This window comes from Ranitomeya variabilis, chromosome 4 (genome assembly GCF_051348905.1).
Source record: "Ranitomeya variabilis isolate aRanVar5 chromosome 4, aRanVar5.hap1, whole genome shotgun sequence".
In the NCBI taxonomy this organism is placed as follows: Eukaryota; Metazoa; Chordata; class Amphibia; order Anura; family Dendrobatidae; genus Ranitomeya; species Ranitomeya variabilis.
Genome location: NC_135235.1, coordinates 722,216,313 through 722,238,006, shown reverse-complemented (window position 1 = coordinate 722,238,006; position 21,694 = coordinate 722,216,313). Strand labels below are relative to the sequence as shown.

General features: G+C 44.4%; 2 protein-coding genes across 5 annotated transcripts in view; both read right to left on the bottom strand.

Moving 5' to 3' along the window:
* LOC143766657 (uncharacterized) overlaps positions 1-21,694 on the bottom strand; it is a 1,190,188-nt gene that overhangs the window by 1,090,911 nt on the left and 77,583 nt on the right. The window lies entirely within an intron of this gene.
* Positions 1-21,694, bottom strand: part of LOC143766645 (uncharacterized) — a 101,805-nt gene that overhangs the window by 2,556 nt on the left and 77,555 nt on the right. For all 4 annotated transcript variants that reach the window (XM_077254458.1, XM_077254460.1, XM_077254457.1 and 1 more), the window contains exons 13-16: positions 18,651-18,758; positions 18,436-18,572; positions 17,839-18,042; positions 17,374-17,633 (exon numbers count right to left, since the gene is read on the bottom strand). In XM_077254458.1, the coding sequence (XP_077110573.1) occupies positions 17,374-17,633; positions 17,839-18,042; positions 18,436-18,572; positions 18,651-18,758 (709 nt within the window). The remainder of the gene's footprint in view (positions 1-17,373; positions 17,634-17,838; positions 18,043-18,435; positions 18,573-18,650; positions 18,759-21,694) is intronic.

The window sequence follows — 21,694 nt, the reverse complement described above, 5'->3', positions numbered from 1 at the left end:
ATATATGTTCCCCATCCTGGTATATATGTCCCCCATCCTGGTATATATGTTCCCCATCCTGGTATATATGTCCCCCATCCTGGTATATATGTCCCCCATCCTGGTATATATGTTCCCCCATCCTGGTATATATGTTCCCCATCCTGGTATATATGTCTGCTATCCTGGTATATATGTTCCCCATCCTGGTGTATATGTCTGCTATCCTGGTATATATGTTCACCATCCTGGTATATATCTACTATCCTGGTATATATGTCCCCCATCCTGGTATATATGTTCCCCATCCTGGTATATATGTCCCCCATCCTGGTATATATGTCCCCCATCCTGGTATATATGTCCCCCATCCTGGTATATATGTCCCCCATCTTGGTATATATGTCCCCCATCCTGGTATATATGTTCTCCATCCTGGTATACATGTCCCCCATCCTTGTATATATGTCTACAATACTGGTATATATGTCTACAATCCTGGTATATATGTCCCCCATCCTGGTATATATGTCCCCCATCCTGGTATATATGTTCCCCATCCTGGTATATATGTTCCCCATCCTGGTATATATGTTCCCCATCCTGGTATATATGTCCCCCATCCTGGTATATATGTCCCCCATCCTGGTATATATGTTCCCCATGCTGGTATATATGTCCTCCATCCTGGTATATATGTCCCCCATCCTAGTATATATGTTCCCCATCCTGGTATATATCTACTATCCTGGTATACATGTCCCCCATCCTGGTATATATGTTCCCCATCCTGCTATATATGTCTGCTATCCTGCTATATATGTCTGCAATCCTGGTATATATGTCTACAATCCTGGTATATATGTCCCCCATCCTGGTATATATGTCCCCCATCCTGGTATATATGTCCCCCATCCTGGTATATATGTCCCCCATCCTGGTATATATGTCCCCCATCCTGGTATACATATCTGCAATCCTGGTATATATGTTCTCCATCCTGGTATATATGTCCCCCATCCTTGTATATGTCTACAATCCTGGTATATATGTCCCCCATCCTGGTATATATGTCCCCCATCCTGGTATATATGTCCTCATCCTGGTATATATGTCTACAATCCTGGTATATATGTCCCCCATCCTGGTATATATGTCCCCCATCCTTGTATATGTCTACAATCCTGGTATATATGTTCCCCATCCTGGTATATATGTCCCCCATCCTAGTATATATGTTCCCCATCCTGGTATATATGTCCCCCATCCTAGTATATATGTTCCCCATCCTGGTATATATGTTCCCCATCCTGGTATATATGTCTGCTATCCTGGTATATATGTTCCCCATCCTGGTATATATGTTCCCCATCCTGGTATATATGTTCCCCATCCTGGTATATTTGTTCTCCATCCTGGTATATATGTTCTCCATCCTGGTATATATGTCTCCCATTCTGGTATATATGTCCCCCATCCTAGTATATATGTCTCCCATCCTGGTATATATGTCTACAATCCTGGTATATATGTCTACAATCCTGGTATATATGTTCCCCATCCTGGTATATATGTCCCCCATCCTGGTATATATGTCCCCCATCCTGGTATATATGTCCCCCATCCTTGTATATATGTCTACAATACTGGTATATATGTCTACAATACTGGTATATATGTCCCCCATCCTGGTATATATGTTCCCCATCCTGGTATATATGTTCCCCATCCTGGTATATATGTCCCCCATCCTGGTATATATGTCCCCCATCCTGGTATATATGTCCCCCATCCTGGTATATATGTCCCCCATCCTAGTATATATGTTCCCCATCCTGGTATATATCAACTATCCTGGTATACATGTCCCCCATCCTGGTATATATGTTCCCCATCCTGCTATATAGGTCTGCTATCCTGCTATATATGTCTGCTATCCTGGTATATATGTCTACAATCCTGGTATATATGTTCCCCATCCTGGTATATATGTCCCCCATCCTGGTATATATGTCCCCCATCCTGGTATATATGTCCCCCATCCTGGTATATATGTCCCCCATCCTGGTATATATGTCCTCCATCCTGGTATATATGTCCCCCATCCTTGTATGTATGTCTACAATACTGGTATATATGTCTACAATCCTGGTATATATGTCCCCCACCCTGGTATATATGTCCCCCATCCTGGTATACATGTCCCCCATCCTGGTATATATGTTCCCCATCCTGGTATACATGTCCCCCATCCTGGTATATATGTCCCCCATCCTGGAATATATGTCCCCCATCCTGGTATATATGTTCCCCATCCTGGTATATATGTCCCCCATCCTGGTATATATGTCCCCCATCCTGGTATATATGTCCCCCATCCTGGTATATATGTCCCCCATCCTGGTATATATGTCCCCCATCCTGGTATATATGTCCCCCATCCTAGTATATATGTTCCCCATCCTGGTATATATCTACTATCCTGGTATACATGTCCCCCATCCTGGTATATATGTTCCCCATCCTGCTATATATGTCTGCTATCCTGCTATATATGTCTGCTATCCTGGTATATATGTCTACAATCCTGGTATATATGTCCCCCATCCTGGTATATATGTCCCCCATCCTGGTATATATGTTCTCCATCCTGGTATATATGTTCTCCATCCTGGTATATATGTCCCCCATCCTTGTATATATGTCTACAATACTGGTATATATGTCTACAATCCTGGTATATACACTCACTGGCCACTTTATTAGGTACACCTGTCCAACTTCTTGTTAACACTTAATTTCTAATCAGCCAATCACATGGCGGCAACTCAGTGCATTTAGGCATGTAGACATGGTCAAGACAATCTCCTGCCGTTCAAACCGAGCATCAGTATGGGGAAGAAAGGTGATTTGAGTGCCTTTGAACGTGGCATGGTTGTTGGTGCCAGAAGGGCTGGTCTGAGTATTTCAGAAACTGCTGATCTACTGGGATTTTCACTCACAACCATCTCTAGGGTTTACAGAGAATGGTCCGAAAAAGAAAAAAAATCCAGTGAGCGGCAGTTCTGTGGGCGGAAATGCCTTGTTGATGCCAGAGGTCAGAGGAGAATGGGCAGACTGGTTCGAGCTGATAGAAAGGCAACAGTGACTCAAATCGCCACCCGTTACAACCAAGGTAGGCCTAAGAGCATCTCTGAACGCACAGTGCGTCGAACTTTGAGGCAGATGGGCTACAGCAGCAGAAGACCACACCGGGTACCACTCCTTTCAGCTAAGAACAGGAAACTGAGGCTACAATTTGTACAAGCTCATCGAAATTGGACAGTAGAAGATTGGAAAAACGTTGCTTGGTCTGATGAGTCTCGATTTCTGCTGCGACATTCGGATGGTAGGGTCAGAATTTGGCGTAAACAACATGAAAGCATGGATCCATCCTGCCTTGTATGGAGCATCTTTGGGATGTGCAGCCGACAAATCTGCGGCAACTGTGTGATGCCATCATGTCAATATGGACCAAAATCACTGAGGAATGCTTCCAGCACCTTGTTGAATCTATGCCACGAAGAATTGAGGCAGTTCTGAAGGCAAAAGGGGGTCCAACCCGTTACTAGCATGGTGTACCTAATAAAGTGGCCGGTGAGTGTATGTCCCCCATCCTGGTATATATGTTCCCCATCCTGGTATATATGTTCCCCATCCTGGTATATATGTTCCCCATCATGGTATATATGTTCCCCATCCTGGTATATATGTTCCCCATCCTGGTATATATGTCCCCCATCCTGGTATACATGCCCCCCATCCTGGTATATATATCTACAATCCTGGTATATATGTTCTCCATCCTGGTATATATGTCCCCCATCCTGGTATATATGTTCCCCATCCTGGTATATATGTCTGCTATCCTGGTATATATGTCTACAATCCTGGTATATATGTTCCCCATCCTGGTATATATGTCCCCCATCCTGGTATACATGCCCCCCATCCTGGTATATATATCTACAATCCTGGTATAATGTTCTCCATCCTGGTATATATGTCCCCCATCCTGGTATATATGTTCCCCATCCTGGTATATATGTCTGCTATCCTGGTATATATGTCTACAATCCTGGTATATATGTTCCCCATCCTGGTATATATGTCCCCCATCCTGGTATATATGTCCCCCATCCTGGTATATATGTCCCCCATCCTGGTATATATGTTCCCCATCCTGGTATATTTGTTCTCCATCCTGGTATATATGTTCTTCCTCCTGGTATACATGTTCTTCCTCCTGGTATATATATATATATATATATATATATATATATATATATATATGTCTACAATCGTGGCATATATGTTCTCCATCCTAGTATATATGCTCTCTCTCCTGGTACATATGTCCCTCATCCTGGTATATATGTCCCCATCCTAGTATATATGTCTCCCATCCTAGTATATATGTTCCCCATCCTGGTATATATCTACTATCCTGGTATATATGTCCCCCATCCTGGTATATATGTCCCCCATCCTGGTATATATGTCCCCCATCCTGGTATATATGTTCCCCATCCTGGTATATATGCTCCCCATCCTGGTATATATGTCCCCCATCCTGGTATATATGTTCCCCATCCTGGTATATATGTTCCCCATCCTGGTATATATGTCCCCCATCCTGGTATATATGTCCCCCATCCTGGTATATATGTCCCCCATCCTGGTATATATGTTCCCCATCCTGGTATATATGTCTGCTGTCCTGGTATATATGTTCCCCATCCTTGTATATATGTCCCCCATCCTGGTATATATGTCCCCCATCCTGGTATATATATCTGCAATCCTGGTATATATGTTCCTCATCCTGGTATATATGTTCGCCATCCTGGTATATATGTTCTTCCTCCTGGTATATATATATATATATATATATATATATATATATATATATATATATATATATATATATATATATATATATATATATATATATATATATATATATATATATATATATATATATATGTAGAAGTATATATATGTAGAAGTCTAGGACTTCATATCCTTAATGGACGAAGCAAGGGTGACTCCTTAGGAAGGTATACACTAAACTCCCATGTAGGGAGGAGTGTAGTAGACTACGCCATTACAGATCTGAACCTGGCAGATGTCAGCGCCCTCATAGTCACCCCACAAACGCACCTGTCAGACCACAGCCAACTTCTTCTGTACATGAAATCTACAGAGAAACCATCCACTCAGAAGCCACAGCAGAGCGGCCTCTTCACCCGGCCTCCATCCTATAAATGGTCCAAAATGTCGGCACTAAAGTATAAAGAAGTTCCAGCAGACCTGAAATACAGCGGATGCTGCACCACTTCTACAACCTCGAGTACAAGCCAAACCCAGAGGGAGTGAGCCAAGCCGCAAAGGACCTCAACAATATATTCTACGCAATGGCCAGACTGTCCGACCTTAAAAAAGTCGACTACAAGAGACCAAAAGAAACACAGGTCAATGGCTGGTTTGACAAAGAATGTAAAGCTGTACGGAAGACCTTGAGAACAGCCTCCAACAAGAAACACAGAGACCCCAACCACCTGGGTCTGAGGGAAGCCTATGACTCCATACAAAGGCAGTACAAAACCCTCCTCAGGAGGAAGAAGCAGAGTTACATCTCTACCAAGCTTAACCAACTCCAAGACGCCCTCCAGGACAACTCCTTCTGGGAACTATGGAACCACATGGGCACCAAAGACAAGAAAAACAACACCCATATCCAAAATGGCAACCTCTGGCTCCAATACTTCAGAGACCTCTATAAAGACATTCCAAAGGAAGAGCTAAGCCAAGAACAGGAAAACATAATGGCGAAACTAAAAGCAATGGAGGAAAAAATCAAAAACTTCCAAAACCCGGTGGATACACCTATAACACTACAGGAAGTAGCCGAGAGACTCTCCTCCATAAGATGTAGAAAAGCCAGTGGCCTGGACGGAATCCTACCAGAAATGCTGAAGTACAGCCCACCAGAAATACAGGTTGCAATGGTCAAACTCTTCAATATTGTGCTGAGTGCCGGCTACTTCCCTTGTAAATGGAACCAAGGCCTCATCACACCCATCCACAAGAGTGGGGACAGGTATGACCCAGCCAACTACAGAGGCATATGTGTCAGCAGCAACCTGGGAAAACTGTTCAACAGTATCCTGAACAAGAGGATCCTCACCTTCCTCACCGAGCACAACGTCCTCAGCAAGAGCCAAGCAGGGTTCATGCCGAACCACTGACCACATCTACACTCTGCACAGCCTCATTCAGAGACACGTCTACAATACAAAGAATGGGAAGATATACGCCTGCTTTGTGGACTTTAAAAAGGCCTTTGATTCAGTGTGGCACCCGGGCTTATTCCTGAAACTGCTGGAGAGCGGAATAGGAGGAAAGACCTATGATGTCATCAAAAGCTCCTACACCGAGAACCGCTGCAGCGTGAGTGTGAACGGCAGAAGAACGGCTTATTTCCAGCAGAACCGCGGGGTCAGACAAGGCTGCAGCCTAAGTCCAACACTCTTCAACATTTACATCAACGAGCTGGCTACCGTCCTGGAATCCTCCTCAGCACCAGGTCTCACCCTCCACGACACGCAGGTGAAATTCCTGCTGTATGCAGATGACCTGCTGCTGCTGTCACCAACCGAGAAAGGCCTCCAGGACAACCTGAAAATCCTAGAGAAATTCAGCTCCACCTGGGCTCTACCGGTCAACCTAAAGAAAACCAACACCATGGTGTTCCAGAGGAGAAAGAAAATCAGACCAGCACCCATCATTTGTCCTCAACAACTGCGACCTCACAGGAACGGACAAATATACCTACCTGGGCCTAGAGATTCACCGGTCAGGGAGCTTCAAACAAGCCATAGAGACCCTGAAAGACAAGGCCTGCAAAACCTTCTATGCCATCCAAAGGAAACTACCATCTGAAGCCACCAGTGAGGGTCTGGCTAAAAATTTTCGACTCCATCATCGCCCCAATCCTCCTGTATGGCAGCGAAGTCTGGGGTCCTCACACCTACCCAGACTGGTCAAGGTGGGATTCCAGTCCAACAGAAATATTCCACCTGGAATTCTGCAAGCACCTTCTCCAGGTCCACCGGAGCACCTCCAACAGTGCTTGTCGGGCTGAGCTGGGCAGATTCCCTCTACACCTAACAGTTCTAAAGAGGGCGCTGTCATTCCGGGCTCACCTTCATAGGAGCAATCCAAGCTCCCATCACCATAAAGCCCTGATACATGTAGGTGAAACAGAAAAACCAGAACCCTCGGAACAGCCAAGCCAAACCCAACCGGACCAGAACACCAATCACAACAACCTGACAAAAGCCGGAATCAGGAAGATGCCAGAAGAAGGCCAGGAGAGGTATGTCAGTGACTGGAAGAATGATATCAACAACTCACAGAAACTGAACACGTACCGGAGTCTACAGAGAGACTACAGACTGGCCCCATATCTGGAGAAACTCCCGGACCCCAGAGATCGCAAGATCCTTAGCCGATATAGACTCAGTGCCCACAGTCTGGCCATCGAATGTGGCCGACACAGGCAGAGCTACAAGCTCAGGGAGGAAAGACTGTGCCAACACTGTGATCAGGAGGCCATAGAGGACGAAACCCACTTCCTGCTACACTGCTCTAAATACTCAGCAGTGAGGGACACTCACTTCAGGAGACTCTCACATCTCTTCCTGGACTTCATCACCATGAAGGAGGAAGAGAAGACATACATCCTGCTGGGAGAAGAAGAGAGAGCAGTAGAGATAGCAGCGCGGTATGTGAGCGAATGTCATAGACTGCGAGAAAGACAGCCATGATGCCATGGACTATAGCCCCCACAATGGATCTGCCCCCACCCTGGATCTGCCCCCATCCACCTTCCCTATGCCATGGACTATAGCCCCCACCCTGGATCTGCCCCCATCCACCTCCCCTACAGCTCCTACCCAACATCCCCACAGTCCCTATTCCTATTGCCTTTATACACTTGCTTTGGCAAAACTGATGTGTATTTGGTCCTGCCAATAAAGCTTCTTTGAATCATTGAAATATATATATATATATATATATATATATATATATATATATATATATATATATATATATATATATATATATATATATATATATATATATATATATCTATCTACAATCCTGGCATATATTTTCTCCATCCTAGTATATATGCTCTCTCTCCTGGTACATATGTCCCTCATCCTGGTATATATGTCCCCATCCTGGTATATATGTTCTCCATCTTTGTATATATGTCCCCCATCCTGGTATATATGTCCCCCATCCTGGTATATATGTCCCCCATCCTGGTATATATGTCCCCCATCCTGGTATATATGTCTCCCATTCTGGTATATATGTCCCCCATCCTGTTATATATGTCCCCCATCCTGTTATATATGTCCCCCATCCTAGTATATATGTCTACTATCCTGGTATATATGTTCCCCATCCTGGTATATATGTCTGCAATCCTGGTATATATGTTCCCCATCCTGGTATATATGTCCTCCATCCTGGTATGTCCCCCATCCTGGTATATATGTCTACAATCCTGGTATATATGTTCCCCATCCTGGTATATATGTCCTCCATCCTGGTATGTCCCCCATCCTGGTATATATGTCCCCCATCCTGGTATATATGTCCCCCATCCTGGTATATATGTCCCCCATCCTGGTATATATATCTGCAATCCTGGTATATATGTTCTCCATCCTGGTATATATGTCCCCCATCCTTGTATATATGTCTACAATACTGGTATATATGTCTACAATCCTGGTATATATGTTCCTCATCCTGGTATATATGTCTCCCATCCTGGTATATATGTCCCCCATCCTGGTATATATGTCCTCACAAAGTAGAAACAGAAGGTGCTCCAGCTCCAATAAAAGAGATTCTTTATTAATGGTTAAAATCCAGTGACATAATAGATCCTTGCTGTAGTACAAATGTGGGGGTACAGAGCCCATGCAACGCGTTTCGATCGCTGCCGATCTTAATCAATGCATGCTTCAACAAAGAAACAGTGATTATTTTATAAAATAATGAACCAATACAATGCTGAGTTCAGATCACATGACTTATACCACAGATTTGGCAAATGAAATAGTCCTGCTCAAGCAATGCAACAATGGAACATTCATATAACTTTATAAAACATTAAATACATGAAACATTGTACGATTTAAAAGAAGAAAGAAAGGAGAAAAAAAAAAAAAAAAAACACAGAAAAAAGAAAAGAAAAGAAAAAAGGGAAATGGAAAGTTAGCAATAATGGTACATAATTTCGTTTTTTCTGTTTAAACCACCAGGGTGTCTCGTTTGTAAATTATACACCCAAAACGCTTCCCTAGTTAGCAGACGTCTTTTAATGTCTCCACCTCGTTGTGGTAAACTAACTTTCTCAATTCCCTGAATAGTCATGTTGGACACATTACCAGAGTGATCTACATTAAAATGTTTGGCAACAGCTGAAGTATTTCTATTTATGGCGTTACTACTGGTGAGATCCCTTAAATGCTCCGTTATTCTGGTTTTTAATTTTCTTGTAGTGCATCCAATATAGGATACATTACACACAGTGCAGTCTACTTTATAGACAACATTGCTGGTATGGCAGTTAATGAAATCTTTAATTTGATAAGTTTTTGTTTTTTCTTTATTTTGAAAATTATTTTTAGTTAGCGCATGACGGCATGTGCTACATGCGGTAACACCACATTTGTAGAAGCCTCTACATTCTAACCAGGTTTTCGAAAGCGATTTTGATGGAAGAGAGCTGGGAGATACGGAGCTGCCAATAGTTGGCGCTCTTCTGGCTACCACATTAAGGCCATCTTTTAAAATTTCAGAAAGTGCATCATCTTCTCGCAAAATAGGCAACCTGTTGTGTATTATCTTTTTAATTTCATTAAATTCGGTACTGAATTGAAAACAAATATATGGCTTTTGTTTAGTTCTCTCTTTTTTGTTTTTATTTTCCGGATTAAATGTTAGCAAACTGTCTCTTGGTTTATCATTTACTATTTTATGTGCTCTCTTTAATGTCCAGTTTGGATATTTTCTTTCTTTTAATCTAGCTTCTAATCTTTCGAATTCGAGATCCCTGAATTCAGTCTCACTACAATTTCTTTTAAGCCTTGTATATTCGCCTACTGGAATCGATTTGATGGTGTGCCTAGGATGGCTACTTTTTGCATGTAATACTGTGTTCCCACTGAGGGGTTTTACATGCGTTTTGCTTCTTATGATTTCATTTTCCAGGCCCAAAAGAACTAGATCCAAAAAGGATATCTCATTATGATTCCATTTATAGGTGAATTTAATTCCATAAGTATTGGCATTAATGTATTCAATAAAATCCGGTACGGCAGATACATCACCCCCCCAAATTATCAGGGTGTCATCTATGTATCTGCCGTACCAGATCAAGGACTCGCAAAATGGATTGTCTGTGGAATAAATATATTTATGTTCCCAAAAGGCCATCGTAAGGTTTGCCATTGAGGGGGAATATAAGGGAATTGAGAAAGTTAGTTTACCACAACGAGGTGGAGACATTAAAAGACGTCTGCTAACTAGGGAAGCATTTTGGGTGTATAATTTACAAACGAGACACCCTGGTGGTTTAAACAGAAAAAACGAAATTATGTACCATTATTGCTAACTTTCCATTTCCCTTTTTTCTGTGTTTTTTTTTTTTTTTTTTCTCTTCTTCTTTCTTTCTTCTTTTAAATCGTACAATGTTTCATGTATTTAATGTTTTATAAAGTTATATGAATGTTCCATTGTTGCATTGCTTGAGCAGGACTATTTCATTTGCCAAATCTGTGGTATAAGTCATGTGATCTGAACTCAGCATTGTATTGGTTCATTATTTTATAAAATAATCACTGTTTCTTTGTTGAAGCATGCATTGATTAAGATCGGCAGCGATCGAAACGCGTTGCATGGGCTCTGTACCCCCACATTTGTACTACAGCAAGGATCTATTATGTCACTGGATTTTAACCATTAATAAAGAATCTCTTTTATTGGAGCTGGAGCACCTTCTGTTTCTACTTTGTAATTATCCCTCGTCTGGATCCGAGACGAAGCTCCGTGCGCCTGCAAGGATCGGTGAGCTGGCCATGGCTTTTTAGCCATCATCTTATTTTGTTTTTATATATGTCCTCATCCTGGTATATATGTCTACAATACTGGTATATATGTCTACAATCCTGGTATATATGTTCCTCATCCTGGTATATATGTTCGCCATCCTGGTATATATGTCCCCCATCCTGGTATATATGTCCCCCATCCTGGTATATATGTCCCCCATCCTGGTATATATATCTGCAATCCTGGTATATATGTTCCCCATCCTGGTATATATGTTCCCCATCCTGGTATATATGTCCCCCATCCTGGTATATATGTCCCCCATCCTGGTATATATATCTGCAATCCTGGTATATATGTTCTCCATCCTGGTATATATGTCCCCCATCCTTGTATATATGTCCCCCATCCTGGTATATATGTCCTCATCCTGGTATATATGTCTACAATCCTGGTATATATGTCTACAATCCTGGTATATATGTTCCCCATCCTGGTATATATGTTCTCCATCCTGGTATATATGTTCTCCATCCTGGTATATATGTCCCCCATCCTGGTATATATGTCCCCCATCCTGGTATATATGTCCTCATCCTGGTATATATGTCTACAATTCTGGTATATATGTTCTCCATCCTGGTATATATGTTCCCCATCCTGGTATATATGTCTACAATCCTGGTATATATGTTCCCCATCCTGGTATATATGTCCTCCATCCTGGTATGTCCCCCATCCTGATATATATGTCCCCCATCCTGGTATATATGTTCCCCATCCTGCTATATATGTCTACTATCCTGCTATATATGTCTGCTATCCTGGTATATATGTCTACAATCCTGGTATATATGTTCCCCATCCTGGTATATATGTTCCCCATCCTGGTATGTCCCCCATCCTGGTATATATGTCCCCCATCCTGGTATATATGTCCCCCATCCTGCTATATATGATTCAAGATTCAAGATTCAAAGAAGCTTTATTGGCAGGACCAAATACACATCAGTTTTGCCAAAGCAAGTGTATAATGGCAATAGGGATAGGGACTGTGGGGATGTTGGGTAGGAGCTGTAGGGAAGGTGGATGGGGGCAGATCCAGGGTGGGGGCTATAGTCCATAGCATAGGGAAGGTGGATGGGGGCAGATCCAGGGTGGGGGCTATAGTCCATGGCATAGGGGAGGTGGATGGGGGCAGATCCATTGTGGGGGCTATAGTCCATGGCATAGGGGAGGTGGATGGGGGCAGATCCAGGGTGGGGGCTATAGTCCATGGCATAGGGGAGGTGGATGGGGGCAGATCCATTGTGGGGGCTATAGTCCATGGCATAGGGAAGGTGGATGGGGCAGATCCATTGTGGGGGCTATAGTCCATGGCATAGGGGAGGTGGATGGGGCAGATCCATTGTGGGGGCTATAGTCCATGGCATCATAGTTCTCTTTCTCGCAGTCTATGACATTCGCTCACATACCGCGCTGCTATCTCCACTGCTCTCTCTTCTTCTCCCAGCAGGATATATGTTTTCTCTTCCTCCTTCATGGTGATGAAGTCCGGGAAGAGATGTGAGAGTCTCCTGAAGTGAGTGTCCCTCACTGCTGAGTATTTGGAGCAGTGTAGCAGGAAGTGGGTTTCGTCCTCTATGGCCTCCTGATCACAGTGTTGGCACAGTCTTTCCTCCCTGGGCTTGTAGTTCTGCCTGTGTCGGCCACATTCGATGGCCAGACTGTGGGCACTGAGTCTATATCGGCTCAGGATCTTGCGATCTCTGGGGTCCGGGAGTTTCTCCAGATATGGGGCCAGTCTGTAGTCTCTCTGTAGACTCCGGTACATGATCAGTTTCTGTGAGTTGTTGATATCATTCTTCCAGTCACTGACATATCTCTCCTGGCCTTCTTCTGCCATCTTCCTGATTCCGGCTTTTGTCAGGTTGTTGTGATTGGTGTTCTGGTCCGGTTGGGTTTGGCTGGGCTGCTCCGAGGGTTCTGGTTTTTCTGTTTCACCTACATGTATCAGGGCTTTATGGTGATGGGAGCTTGGATTGCTCCTATGCAGGTGAGCCCGGAATGACAGCGTCCTCTTTAGAACTGTTAGGTGTAGAGGGAATCTGCCCAGCTCGGCCCGACAAGCACTGTTGGAGGTGCTCCGATGGACCTGGAGAAGGTGCTTGCAGAATTCCAGGTGGAATATTTCTGTTGGACTGGTATCCCACCTTGACCAGTCTGGGTAGGTGTGAGGACCCCAGACTTCGCTGCCATACAGGAGGATTGGGGCGATGATGGAGTCGAAAATTTTTAGCCAGACCCTCACTGGTGGCTTCAGATGGTAGAGTTTCCTTTGGATGGCATAGAAGGTTTTGCAGGCCTTGTCTTTCAGGGTCTCTATGGCTTGTTTGAAGCTCCCTGACCGGTGAATCTCTAGGCCCAGGTAGGTATATTTGTCCGTTCCTGTGAGGTCGCAGTTGTTGAGGACAAATGATGGGTGTTGGTCTGATTTTCTCTTTCTCCTCTGGAACACCATGGTGTTGGTTTTCTTTAGGTTGACCGGTAGAGCCCAGGTGGAGCTGAATTTCTCTAGGATTTTCAGGTTGTCCTGGAGGCCTTTCTCGGTTGGTGACAGCAGCAGCAGGTCATCTGCATACAGCAGGAATTTCACCTGCGTGTCGTGGAGGGTGAGACCTGGTGCTGAGGAGGATTCCAGGACGGTAGCCAGCTCGTTGATGTAAATGTTGAAGAGTGTTGGACTTAGGCTGCAGCCTTGTCTGACCCCGCGGTTCTGCTGGAAATAAGCTGTTCTTCTGCTGTTCACACTCACGCTGCAGCGGTTCTCGGTGTAGGAGCTTTTGATGACATCATAGGTCTTTCCTCCTATTCCGCTCTCCAGCAGTTTCAGGAATAAGCCCGGGTGCCACACTGAATCAAAGGCCTTTTTAAAGTCCACAAAGCAGGCGTATATCTTCTCATTCTTTGTATTGTAGACGTGTCTCTGAATGAGGCTGTGCAGAGTGTAGATGTGGTCAGTGGTTCGGTGGTTCGGCATGAACCCTGCTTGGCTCTTGCTGAGGACGTTGTGCTCGGTGAGGAAGGTGAGGATCCTCTTGTTCAGGATACTGTTGAACAGTTTTCCCAGGTTGCTGCTGACACATATGCCTCTGTAGTTGGCTGGGTCATACCTGTCCCCACTCTTGTGGATGGGTGTGATGAGGCCTTGGTTCCAGGTACGAGGGAAGTAGCCAGCGCTCAGCACAATATTGAAGAGTTTAACCATTGCAGCCTGTATTTCTGGTGGGCTGTACTTCAGCATTTCTGGTAGGATTCCGTCCAGGCCACTGGCTTTTCTACATCTTACGGAGGAGAGTCTCTCGGCTACTTCCTGTAGTGTTATAGGTGTATCCACCGGGTTTTGGAAGTTTTTGATTTTTTCCTCCATTGCTTTTAGTTTCGCCATTATGTTTTCCTGTTCTTGGCTTAGCTCTTCCTTTGGAATGTCTTTATAGAGGTCTCTGAAGTATTGGAGCCAGAGGTTGCCATTTTGGATATGGGTGTTGTTTTTCTTGTCTTTGGTGCCCATGTGGTTCCATAGTTCCCAGAAGGAGTTGTCTTGGAGGGCGTCTCGGAGTTGGTTAAGCTTGGTAGAGATGTAACTCTGCTTCTTCCTCCTGAGGAGGGTTTTGTACTGCCTTTGTATGGAGTCATAGGCTTCCCTCAGACCCAGGTGGTTGGGGTCTCTGTGTTTCTTGTTGGAGGCTGTTCTCAGGGTCTTCCGTACAGCTTTACATTCTTTGTCAAACCAGCCATTGACCTGTGTTTCTTTTGGTCTCTTGTAGTCGACTTTTTTAAGGTCTGACAGTCTGGCCATTGCGTAGAATATATTGTTGAGGTCCTTTGCGGCTTGGCTCACTCCCTCTGGGTTTGGCTTGTACTCGAGGTTGTAGAAGTGGTGCAGCATCCGCTGTATTTCAGGTCTGCTGGAAGCTTCTTTATACTTTAGTGCCGACATTTTGGACCATTTATAGGATGGAGGCCGGGTGAAGAGGCCGCTCTGCTGTGGCTTCTGAGTGGATGGTTTCTCTGTAGATTTCATGTACAGAAGAAGTTGGCTGTGGTCTGACAGGTGCGTTTGTGGGGTGACTATGAGGGCGCTGACATCTGCCAGGTTCAGATCTGTAATGGCGTAGTCTACTACACTCCTCCCTACATGGGAGTTTAGTGTATACCTTCCTAAGGAGTCACCCTTGCTTCGTCCATTAAGGATATGAAGTCCTAGACTTCTACATACGTTCAGGAGCTTTCTGCCACTTTTGTTGACTGTACTGTCATAGCTGTTTCTCTCAGTGTGTACAGGGTCTTGGTCGTCATTCTCTGCTCCAAGTATGTAGATGTTCCCATCCGTGGTCAGGAAGTCTCTCTCTCTCCCTGTTCTTGCATTGAGGTCTCCAAAGATGAGAACTTTGCCCAGGGCCTGATAATGGGCGGCTTCTCTTTGTAAGATCTCGAAGCAGTCTGGATTGAAGTAGGGGGACTCTGGCGGTGGTATATAGGTGGCACAGAGGTGAACATCAGACTGGCAGGTGAGGATGGAGCTGCTGATTCTGATCCATATGTGGCTGCCTCCTTTCTTCACCGGTTTGATGTACGGGTGGAGCTCCTCTTTATACCAGATCAATACTCCTCCTGAGCCCCGGCCCTGTTTGGTGTTTTTATTTTTCTGGGCATGGACCGAGAATTCCTTGTATCCAATAGGCACCAGGGATTCGTTTTCGGCTCTGGTCCATGTTTCCAGGAGGATCTGAATGTCTATATTTTTCAGTCTTTGTATAAAATCAGGGTCCTTTGTTTTAGATCCAAAGGTTGAGGCGTTGAGACCCTGAATATTCCAGCTGCTGATTGTAAGTGAAGACATTCTTCAGTGTATTTTGTGTGTATATACCTTGTAATGAGTATGGCTGTGTGGGACAAACTGGATTTCTGACTGTTTTATAGAAGTGCTTGGTTCCATCCAGTCACATTAGAATTCTGCACAGTGCATTGAGCAGGGTCTTTATCTCATCCCTATCTCTGCTCTGCATGTGTCTGTGCGGGCTCGGTGGTCTCCTCCATGGAGGTCTCCTCCTCTGATGGTCTGACACTGGGTGAAGAGCTTTGTTTCCAGCTTCAGGAGGTAGCGTTGGGGTTTTCTGCTCTTTCGTTCTCGGGGGTCTTTCAGTGTGATTATGGCCACTGTTGGATCCAGCCCTGGGGTCTCTGTTTAGCACGATGTCCTTCAGCTCTTTGGCCAGGAGGCTGACCCCTTGTTTGTATGTCTACTATCCTGCTATATATGTCTGTTATCCTGGTATATATGTTCACAATCCTGGTATATATGTTCCTCATCCTGGTATATATGTTCCCCATCCTGGTATATATGTCCCCCATCCTGGTATATATGTCCCCCATCCTGGTATATATGTTCCCCATCCTGGTATATATGTTCCCCATCCTGGTATATATGTTCCCCATCCTGGTATATATGTTCCCCATCCTGGTATATATGTTCTCCATCCTGGTATATATGTTCTTCCTCCTGGTATATATATGTCTCCCATCCTGGTATATATGTCTCCCATCCTGGTATATATGTCTGCTATCCTGGTATATATGTCTCCCATCCTGGTATATGTCCCCCATCCTGGTATATATGTCCCCCATCCTAGTATATATGTTCCCCATCCTGGTATATATCTACTATCCTGGTATATATGTCCCCCATCCTGGTATATATGTCCCCATCCTGGTATATATGTCTATATTCTTGTATATATGGTATATACATTCTCTTTTGTTCAGACTGGCAGAAAATGGCCGCGGAGGCGGTGCATGTGCAGGCTGCGACCCGCGGCCATTTTGTTAAAGTCTGGACACAGCAAGTGTTGCCCCTTGGCAATGCATGCTGGGATATGGATAATGGCGGCGCCCACTGGAAAGTGCCGCAAAGCCCCCCCATGGACCCGTGAAGCCACCGCATGCACCCCCGCAACACCCCACGTTATAATCTGAATTTAAAAAAATTAATCTTAAGACACACCCCCATTTTACCCCCAGTTTGGGGGAAACAAAAGTGTGTCTTAAAATCTGAAAAATATGGTAATTTCTGTAAGCATAGGCCTGGAACACTGTGCCATCTACTGCACATAGATTAGAAATGAAAAGAAAGGGAAAAAGCCTTAAACTTACCAGCAGCGTCTTCTACTCTTAATCTTTTCTGAATACCGATCCATTTATTTCGCAGAAACTTTGCATGTTTCAGGTTTACTTCTTTACATAGCTTCATCGATGGTGGTGAAGTATTGATCCCTACAGGGCACCTATCCATCAGCCTCTGGTACAAGAAATGGCGCGGACCCTCACTTTCCTCGCTGCCGCTCTCTCCCTCGTCACTTTGGCCCTCTCTGCTCGGACCTTGACTGCTGGTCCTCATCCTCTTGGACACATTTCTGTGAAGTGAAAATGAGGTTAGGTGAAGGGGTTTTCAAGGACTTTTATCATTGACCTATTTGAATGCCTCTCTTGACATTAGCATATGGTGTATATTCTGAATGAGCATGGTGGGAACATCACGGAAATCACTGGAATAAGCAAGGCCATTGAGCTCAAATCTGATACTATGGGAGGTAGTTGGTATTTGGTTAGTGCTCTTACCCAGATGTTTCTCCTTCCTCGTTTTCCTTCATTTTCATCAATTTTTTCATTCCCTCAACCAAATCTGGGGTGAAAATCTGGTCCTTAAGGTCCCCATAATATACATAGTTATCCGTTAAGGATCTACTGTCCTGTGACATCTCATCTGCCCAATGCTCATACGCAGACGTTGCCATCTTCCATGTCACAAGGGGCAGGTTGAACCTGAGAAGACAGAAATGGTCAGTATGGGTAAAGGCCCCTTTACATGCAGAGATGGAGATCTCTGGTTGTAGAGAAATCATGAACATACCGTTCCTAATGTACATGACCACAAACCTGCCACCGATTGTCCACAATTTTGCTGCACTCGCCGATCTGCCAAACACTCCTTGAACAATTGTCTGTTTTTATAGGGCCTCTAAGACTATATTGAAAATGTGTCCATGTATTCGAAAATAAAAATGAGTTGCCTGGAGCAACGAAGCATAGAACATCTTTACCTGAGCAATTTAAGACGCCAAAACTGTGCTCAGATTGGTTTCTATGGGCAACATAGACAATAGTGGTTTTTTTCCTCCTTTGCCTTATTTTCAAAAATAAGACCCTTCCACTTACTTGTTATGGAAGCGCTCCAGGTCTTTTGTGGGATTTTTAACTTCCTGGCCAGTTAGAGAAAGAAAAAACTGCTGCACGGTGGTTGATTGCAGCTTCTGAAGTGTTGGCCGTATCTTCTCGAAATACGTGCTAAAAAGCTGTTGGTGAAACATTGGGTTATGGATTTGATTCTTCTATATACTCTCCATGTTCCTCCTAGGATTTCTAACACTTACATGCTCCTCATCACTGTCCATTATAACTACATCACGTCCTGTGTAAACCGCTGCGAATGATCGTTCATCTCTGTCTTGTACCTGCTTCCTTTGCAGCCATTCTTTTACCTATAGGATATTATTATTATTTATTTATATAGCACCATTGATTCCATGGTGCTGTACATGAGAAGGGGTTACATACAAATTACAGATATCACTTACAGTAAACAAACTAACAATGACAGACTGATACAGAGGGGCGAGGACCCTGTCCTTGTGGGCTTACATTCTACAGGATTATGGGGAAGGAGACAGTAGGTTGGGGGTTGCAGGAGCTCCGGTGTTGGTGAGGCGGTAGCTTCGGTAGTGATGAGGAGGCAGCGGGGTCAGTGCAGGCTGTAGGCTGTAATAGATTAGTTCAGAGATATATGGAGGAGACAGGTTATGGATGGCTTTGTAGGTTAGTATTAGTAATTTGAACTGGATACGCTGAGGGAATGGGAGCCAGTGAAGAGATTTGCAAAGGGGTGAAGCAGAGGAGTAGCGAGGAGAGAGATGGATTAGTCGGGCAGCAGAGTTAAGGATGGACTGGAGAGGTGCAAGGGTGTTAGCAGGGAGGCCACAGAAAAGGATGTTGCAGTAGTCAAGGGGGGAGATGATGAGGGCGTGCACAAGCATTTTAGTGGATTGAAGGTTGAGGAAAGGACGGATTCTGGAGATATTTTTGAGCTGGAGGTGACAGGAGGTGGAAAGAGCTTGGATGTGCGGTTTGAAGGACAGGGCAGAGTCGAATGTTACTCCGAAGCAGCGGACTTCCGATACGGGGGAAAGCGTGATGTCATTGATTGCGATAGATAGGTCAGGTAAGGAAGATCTGTGGGATGGAGGAAAGATGAAGAGTTCAGATTTGTCCACATTGAGTTTGAGGAAGCGAGAGGAGAAGAAGGAGGATATGGCTGATAGGCACTCTGGGATTCTGGACAGCAGAGCGGTGACGTCTGGGCCAGAGAGGTAGATCTGAGTGTCATCAGCATAGAGGTGGTACTGGAATCCATGGGAGTTTATGAGTTGTCCCAAGCCAAGTGTATAGATTGAGAAGAGTAGGGGTCCTAGAACAGAGACTTGGAGGACTCCAACAGAGAGAGAGGGTGGGATGAGGAGGTAGTGTGGGAGTATGTAACTCAGGATCAGTAATGTAATGTATTTACACAGTGACTGCACCAGCAGAATAGTGAGTGCAGCTCTGGAGTATAATACAGGATGTAACTCAGGATCAGTAATGTATGTACACAGTGACTGCACCAGCAGAATAGTTAGTGCAGCTCTGGAGGATAATACAGGATGTAAATCAGGATCGGTAATGTAATGTATGTACACAGTGACTGCACCAGCAGAATAGTGAGTGCAGCTCTGGAGTATAATACAGGATGTAAATCAGGATCGGTAATGTAATGTATGTACACAGTGACTGCACCAGCAGAATAGTGAGTGCAGCTCTGGAGTATAATACAGGATGTAAATCAGGATCGGTAATGTAATGTATGTACACAGTGACTGCACCAGCAGAATAGTGAGTGCAGCTCTGGAGTATAATACAGGATGTAAATCAGGATCGGTAATGTAATGTATGTACACAGTGACTGCACCAGCAGAATAGTGAGTGCAGCTCTGGAGTATAATACAGGATGTAAATCAGGATCGGTAATGTAATGTATGTACACAGTGACTGCACCAGCAGAATAGTGAGTGCAGCTCTGGGGTATAATACAGGATGTAACTCAGGATCAGTAATGTAATGTATGTACACAGTGACTGCACCAGCAGAATAGTGAGTGCAGCTCTGGGGTATAATACAGGATGTAACTCAGGATTAGTAATGTATGTACACAGTGACTGCACCAGCAGAATAGTGAGTGCAGCTCTGGGGTATAATACAGAATGTAACCCAGGATTAGTAATGTAATGTATGTACACAGTGACTGCACCAGCAGAATAGTAAGTGCAGCTCTGGAGGATAATACAGGATGTAACTCAGGATCAGTATAGGATCAGTAATGTAATGTATGTACACAGTGACTGCACCAGCAGAATAGTGAGTGCAGCTCTGGTGTATAATACAGGAGGTAACTCAGGATCAGTAATGTAATGTAAGTACACAGTGACTGCACCAGCAGAATAGTGAGTGCAGCTCTGGAGTATAATACAGGATGTAAATCTGGATCGGTAATGTAATGTATGTACACAGTGACTGCACCAGCAGAATAGTGAGTGCAGCTCTGGAGTATAATGCAGGATGTAAATCAGGATCGGTAATGTAATGTATGTACACAGTGACTGAACCAGCAGAGTAGTGAGTGCAGCTCTGGGGTATAATACAGGATGTAACTCAGGATCAGTAATGTATGTACACAGTGACTGCACCAGCAGAATAGTGAGTGCAGCTCTGGGGTATAATACAGGATGTAACTCAGGATTAGTAATGTATGTACACAGTGACTGCACCAGCAGAATAGTGAGTGCAGCTCTGGGGTATAATACAGAATGTAACCCAGGATTAGTAATGTAATGTATGTACACAGTGACTGCACCAGCAGAATAGTGAGTGCAGCTCTGGAGGATAATACAGGATGTAACTCAGGATCAGTATAGGATCAGTAATGTAATGTATGTACACAGTGACTGCACCAGCAGAATAGTGAGTGAAGCTCTGGTGTATAATACAGGAGGTAACTCAGGATCAGTAGTGTAATGTAAGTACACAGTGACTGCACCAGCAGAATAGTGAGTGCAGCTCTGGAGTATAATACAGGATGTAAATCAGGATCGGTAATGTAATGTATGTGCACAGTGGCTGCACCAGCAGGATAGTGGGTGCAGCTCTGCTCAGCTGCTACTCACTGTGCTGATTGTGGGTGCGGTCGCTGCTGAACCTGCAGTGTGCTCCTGAGCTCCTGGGAACCACCACCTCTCCACCCGGGGACCTGCTCTCTCTCTTACCCAGGGAGGGAGTGGGTTTCCTGGGATGAGTGAAGGAGCCAAGTCCCAGGCTTCTGCTTCCCGGA